This window comes from Apium graveolens, chromosome 10, assembly GCF_009905375.1.
Source record: "Apium graveolens cultivar Ventura chromosome 10, ASM990537v1, whole genome shotgun sequence".
In the NCBI taxonomy this organism is placed as follows: Eukaryota; Viridiplantae; Streptophyta; class Magnoliopsida; order Apiales; family Apiaceae; genus Apium; species Apium graveolens.
Genome location: NC_133656.1, coordinates 121861852 through 121869374, shown reverse-complemented (window position 1 = coordinate 121869374; position 7523 = coordinate 121861852). Strand labels below are relative to the sequence as shown.

Below are 7523 nucleotides of genomic sequence, written 5' to 3'. Positions count from 1 at the left end.
ATAGAGAAGAATGAGACCTGCAAGCTCACTGATTTGCCTAAAGGTCAGAAAGCAATTGGGCTTAAGTGGGTCTATAAGTTGAAGAAGAATACAAATAGGTAAACAATAAAATACAAAGCTCGCCTTGTGGCGAAAGGGTATGTACCGAAATAGGGAGTGGATTTTAACGAAGTGTTCGCTCCGGTTACCAGGCTAGAAACAGTGAGGTTGACGATTGCTTTGGGAGCCAAAAATGGATGGGAAGTACACCACCTCGATGTAAAATTAGCCTTTCTTAACGGTGAGTTACAAGAAGTGTACGTACTACAACCAGAAGGGTTTGTGAAAGAGGGAGAGGAATGTAAGGTGTATAGGCTGTTGAAGGTGCTTTATGGACTCCGTCAGGCACCACGAGCTTGGAATGCTCGACTGAACGAATACCTTACGAAACTCGGGTTTGTTAAATGCCCATATAAGCATGTCGTGTATTATCGTCATGAAGGGAATGAATCACTGCTAGTTGGTGGGTATGTGGATGACCTGTTAATAACAGGTACTAGTGTCACCAATATCCAAAAGTTTAAAAAATAAATGGCTGCAGAATTTGACATGAGTGATTTGGGAAAACTGTCCTACTATCTTGGGATCGAAGTTGAACAGGGTAAAGGTTATATAGAGCTGTAGCAATCTGCGTACGCGAAGAAGATTTTAGAAAAAGCAGGGTTAAGTGAATGTAAACCAGTAAAGTATCCCATGAAATCGAAGCTTCGGTTGTGTAAAGACGAGCATGGAAAGTCTGTGAATTCAACTGATTTCAAGAGTCTTGTTGGAGGACTGAGATACCTTGTTCACACACGCCCTGATATAGCATATGCTAGCTGTTGGAGTAGTGAGCATATATATGGAAAGACCTGCCACAATGCACCTGAATGCAGTCAAGAGAATACTTCGGTATGTACGCGGACAGTCGAGTTTGGTCTTGTTTATTTAAAGGGACAAGGAGATTATTTATTGTCTGGTTTCTCTGATTCTTATCTGGCTGGTAACTTGGATGATAGGAAGAGTACAACAGGTGTGGCATTTTATTTAAATGATAGTTTGGTAACATGGATTTCCCAGAAGCAACGTTGGGTGGCCCTTTCCAGTTGTGAAGCTGAATTCATGGCGGTGACAGCGGCATCTTGTCAAGCAATCTGGCTAAGGAACGTGTTAAATCAGATAACTGATGGTGGAACAGATCCTGTTGTTTTGTATGTCGATAATAAATCCGCCATCGACTTGGCTAAGAATCCCGTTTTTCACGGACATAGTAAGCATATCCATATAAGATTCCACTTTATTCGTGAATGTGTGGAACGAGGGGATATAATTATCAAATATGTAGGAACTGAGCAACAAAAGGCAGATGTGCTAACGAAGGCGATGTGTGCAGTCAAGTTCGAGCAAATGAGGAAGCTCCTGGGTGTAAAGAATCTGCAGAAAAACAATTTAGCTTAAGGGAGAGTTTGTTGGTTTTATTTTTAATCCAAACTTGTGTTTCTATCTTAAAATAAATTACATGTAGTGTTTTATTTTTATGTGTGACTTGGTCATATGCTAGAACTAGTTTTTAGGGAGTAAACGTTGCAGTAGAGGTTGTGGAGACAAATAAGGGAAGTTGCTGATTTTGAGGAACTAACCCAGCTAGGACTTTGAGATATATATGTATTTTGTATGCATCTGTTATCAGCTAATGTAATCGGCTCGGTTTTCTTTTCTACGTTTTATAAAAAACACCTTTCATTGATTAAGTAGTCTTAACAACCCTAGTGACACTACAGAGGTGATATTCTCTAGACGGTTGGTCATGAAAGACCCTAGAAAATTCAGGTACTCTTGACTTCATGTCTATATCAGAAAAAGGATGTTTTGCCTTGAGCTTTTTGACGAATAAATTGAAAGTAGGGCATAAGAAAGAATCAAAATATGGTAGCGTGGACCATAAGTTTTTCCACCTCTTAGAGAGTGTTCGTGTGCGGACAGCATCGATCTGCTATGCTGTGCACGGAGAGATATAACAAAATAATCTGGATGATACAATCGGGGAGAATTGAAAAGTTATCTTGTGCATCAGCTGGAGCCGCCTGAACAAGGTTTAATCCTCTCATTTTGACTAGGAACTTTCAAATTCAAATCTCAATAAAATTCTATTCAAATATTGTGGTGTTTTTTATGTGAAAACAAAGTTAGCCCACTTGCTTTTTAGAGGTAATGTCCGCCTGAAAATTAATTGAAAATCTTTAAGGAAAGGAAAAAAATTAAATTAACATAGAATCATATCTCTCAGTTTAATACTAAAGCAAGTATTTTATTTGAAAAGGAAAGAAACTTTTGTGTGAATTTTATTAATATGGAATTGGAAATTTATCATTTCCGCAGTTGCTACAAAAAATATATTATTTAGTGTTTTATTTCTTCACATATATGGTAAAACATATTGATCTGTATTTAAATATTTTTCAGAGTAATAAATAAGATTAATTATTTAAATTTTTACTCTGTCTAATTTTAAACCTTAAGAGAAGTGATAGATTGCACACTAAAAATCATATAATCTAGTATTCATTTTAAGAAAATTATTAACATTATTATATCAGAAAAAAGTTCTATGCATACCGAAATATATTATTTTATGAAATATGTTTTACGAATAACAATAATTCACTAAAAATGTTGAAGATCATTTATGTTTAATAAGTATAACGAGTATGTTCTGCAATTTGATCAAATGTTCTCCAAACTACATATGTTTCGTAGAATAAAATATTTTGTAATGTTCCACATCCGTTACATGTACATATCCAAAATTTTGAATAAAATAATGATCATTATAGAACATAATGCACAAAATAATAAATTTTACATGATGTTATCCAACAACTTCTTAACCCACTTCTTATCATTGTTAATAAAAAAATTCAACAAGTAATTCCTTGTTCATTTTTAATTTATGAATGGAATTTATATTTTATGTTTAATTTGTGATTTTTCAAATTCCAGTATTCCTTTTTTAATCAGTATTATTTCTAGACGAGTGACATAAGCGAAATTTTTTCCAAAATCTATTTTGTTTTCTTGCACATATTATTTTGCCATAATTCTTGCTTTATATTTAATAAATTCACCTTTTGTGTATTTCTTAATTTAAACACCCACTATAGGTTACTGGCCTTATGTCTATATTAATCTACACGTCTTAATTTTTTTAATGGCCTTCATCTGTGGCATGTCTCCATTCTTTGTCCTTGACCGCATAACTGAATTTGTTGGTTCATGGATGTCCATCAACATTAGCTCATCTACCAATTCTATTTTCTCTATTTCATATATACAGTACTTCACTTAGCAGTGTTCAGAATTGTCATATTTAAAGGTTGTTGGAGTTTACTGTGAAGGCATTGGAGCTCATGAAAATTCACTATCTATACATGCACTCTCATTACTCGAAGTATCATATATTTCCCCTATTTCAGACCCGTGCCTCTTCTTTAAGGAACTGCTTTAGTCACTCTTGCCTCTCTCTGCTATAGTAATATCATATATTATAAATATGTCAAGTTAAGATGTTCTCTCTTCTTCTTCCTGCCATAATGGATAAACAGAACATCTCTACTTACATGTACCATATTGTTCCCAGGGTGTATAAACGATACTCCTTTGTACCAAGTTCAGTTCCAAGATTAATCACTACTTAACTTCGATCTTTAAGTTTTTTTTTGTATGAACACTAGGAACATTCATGCATGCCACACAATCGATGACTCGAATATGTTCAATAGCGGGCCTTTTATCAGACTAGAGCCTCATAAGGAGTTTTTTTAATCAAAGCACAAGTGGGTAGTCTGTTTAGTATGTTTACAGAGTTGCGAACCGCTTATCCCCGCAAAAAAAAGGGTAACTGCATCTCGGTTATGGAACTGTTTCAGTCACTCTTGCCTCTGCTATAATAATATCATATATTCTAAATACAGTATGTCAGGTTAAGATTTTCTCTTTTCTTCGCGATGTTTCTTGTGATATTGGTCCAAAACTGTCACCATATACCAAACCAGCAAATGCTTCGCTTTATAGTTTTTCTGAGAAGGAAACAATTTCCTAGTTTTATTCGACATTAAGCACCATGTACATATCTAATTAGGTTTAAACAATTTTTGGCAAACCATACGTCATAATTTATAAACGCCACCGAGATTGCTTGAAAATTAATGTGTCCAATGTATAAATGCCACAATCAAGATATTTCATCGATTTCAAGTGGAAGGCAAGTAGGCAAGCTACTTTTACTAAGAATTTTGTGCGACCTATTTTTGATGATTTCACCCTTATAAGTAGTTTTCCTCCCCCGACATAAACCCACAGAAAACTTCCATTCATCACAACTCTATCCCGTTTTATGACAATTGACGAAGACTTAATATGTTATTACAAAGGTTGGAAATATCATATAATTCTTGAAGAGTTGGTTCTTCCTTAGTTTTGCATTTAAACATTACAGTCCATTTACCTTTGATATCCCCAACTTTCTATTTTGTGAACGATATGATTTTATTATTTAATACGATATTATAACTTTCATTTCTAGAAAATTATTTAGTGTGATGTTGAATAAAATCACTGTATAACTTTTATTGTGTCCGAATTTACTGCTAATGGGTTCTTCGATCCTAAAGTCGGATTTGCACCTAAATTGGTGACCATCACCCTTGGCCAACCAATGATAAGGGAGTCTCCTATTAGTCCTTAATTTCAGTTCGAAATTTACATGTTACTTAAAATAAGGTAAAATTATGTATTAGTGTTTTGTATTAACCTCACACATAACATTTTATGAAGTTTCTAGCTTTGTCATGCTCATATATATGCCTAGAGAAATAGCGACGAAACCCAACAAGACAATGATGAAAACGATTAAAATTAAGGTCGAGTTGGTATGATATAAATAATGTTGGAAACAAGTAACTACATGAAAATGACTCTGAAATAATAAGATATTGGAGTAGAATTTACGTAGGCCATGAGATAGTGATTTCCGATGTTAAGATTTCATAGACTGAAATGGAAATTAATATATCTTGAAATTTTATTTTTAATTCGCATATTTTCTATTCAACCAAATCCAATTTTAAAAATAAGTCACAGTCTCAAACACAAATCATATTTAAATTCACATTATTTACATGAGAATCACATTCAATATCTTTTTTCTTTAATAGAATTAACATCAAATTATAAAATATTGAATTTTATTATTCACTATAATTAATTTTATATTGTCAATATTAGATCCATATACATAATATAATTTTATCATTGGACGTATAATGTAAAATTAAATAAGACTAAGTTTTAGTATTAGTTGGAATTCAATTATTATTAACTAATAATGTCTTATTTTAGAAACATTTTATAATTTATGTTTATTTATATACATTATTTGTTCAAACAAGAATATCAAGATAAATATATATATTTGAAATATTGAGAAATTGAACCTTGCTATATCATAAACGAGCCAAGTTGGAGTGGAACACATTGGCCCTATAATATATAACGTGAGCAGGAGAAGTTTTTTTTTTGTGCCCAACAATAAATAAAAAATGTATAGGAAATGAGATATGTATAGTATTTAGAGATATCTTATTTTCAAGGTCTTTTATGATAAAAATTAAAAATAAGTTCCCCTACAATTTATTTTTTACATATATTTTTAATATTTTTCTTTTATTCTTCAAGTATATAAAAAAATGGGCTCTAAAAATTGGATTTTCTTGATGCCCCCATTTGTCAACATAAGTGTTTTTCCTGGTGGCTGGTTCTCAGTACTACAGAAATGCTTTTCTATGTCAAATTTTACGTGTTGGTCCCCTATATTAGCCTAATGCGTCCGGTGTAAGACTAACCCACTAGGAGTGGCATTTATTCCGGATTTGTTATGTCGGTTGTCCATTTAATTGATGATATTAATGGTTTCTTAATGGTGTTAGGGTGAGGAACGAACATTGTAGTTTGGAGTTATTCGAGTCGGGATAGAGAACCGATGTTATTGGTTGTTTTAATGTGTGACTTGCTAAATATTGATATGGAAGGTTCTTCTTCTTCATTTTCAACCTACTTCCCACTTTTTCTCATACCAATTATGAATGTCTTTTGGTCCCTTGATAAACAATCTTCAAATGATATAAAAGTGGTTTATAAATTATAATTTGTTTTAATATTGTGTTGATTGTACTTAAATACTCGGTTACTTAACAGACATTTACTTAACAAATACATTTTCGTATTCCAGCTAAGGTTGGATAAATAAACAACTGAGATGAGTTGATCTCAAACAAGTAAAACTCAAGTTTTGGTCAGGGAGCTGTTTACTTAAAACCCTATCTCTATTCTTTATTACTAGGAAGCTTATTTTGCACCGAGGCTTTTTACGGTGTAACTACTAGCTATTTGATATCACGACACATCCTTACTAGCATTGTTTTGTACCAAGCATGCAAAAGAAATTAAAATATCCAATAATAACTTTAGTATAAATTATTTTGAATTAAGGACTAATTACAATTAAAAATTATCTTCCGTCAAATTAAAATTAATTGACTTTCTTTAAATATAAATTGTTAGATGTCGAAAAAAATCAAATTCCAAGTGAAAAATTTTATTTTGTCATCACACAATTAAATAAGATGGACCTTTTCATTCACATATCTATTAAAATTAGTAAAATTTATTAGTGCACCACTTCATTTTATTTGAAAAATAGTTTTAATATTCAAAATTGCACATCGGGCATTACCCTTTTTAAAGACTAATTGAGCCCGTAAATTAAAAATAAAAACTTAAAAAGAGTATCATATTGTTGTGAAATTTGAATATTAAATTAATAATAAAAGTAAGTATATGAATAGAGGTTTACACAGAAAGAGACATGTACCTCTTACTTATATGCTTATCTCCAATCACATCTTTAAATACTATATTACTTCTTTTTAAACTCCAACCATGCATTTCTCTATCTTTAGTTATAAAGAAAAATACTATGGCTCCAAATTTAAAGTTACATATAAAGTTAATATTTTTATATTGCCAATCTACCATAGTTACTAGTACCATTTACTTGCACGACAGCATGCCGAATACTTGTGTGAGAATGGGCCGAGCAATTGCTATAATCTATCACAAAAAATTAGTTTTTGGTCTTAAAATACTAGTTTCAATAGTTGGTTTTGTATTTTATTTCAAATTTCACTCATTATTCAAGTACCTCACTATTTGAAGATAAAATTATTTTTTCTACCTAACATTTGTACTTTTTGATGAGATGGGATGAAGTGAGATGATATGTTAATTGTAACTTCATCTATTTTTTGTTATGTTGTTAGCAAAAAAAATAACATTTTGCTAAAATATAAAAAAAAAATTAGAACAAATTATACATAGAACACGATATACATATCATTTGTAACAACCCAGTCACATATCGAGAATATTTGGGGCTTTTACTCATTTTA

The 7523-nt window shown here is 31.8% G+C and overlaps 1 protein-coding gene across 1 annotated transcript; it reads left to right on the top strand.

The window, feature by feature from the left end:
* Nucleotides 1–732: 732 nt before the first annotated feature.
* LOC141690913 (secreted RxLR effector protein 161-like) lies at nucleotides 733–1476 on the top strand. The gene has a single exon (XM_074495669.1). The coding sequence runs from the start codon at nucleotides 733–735 to the stop codon at nucleotides 1474–1476; it is 744 nt and encodes a 247-aa protein (XP_074351770.1).
* The last annotated feature ends 6047 nt before the right edge of the window (nucleotides 1477–7523 follow it).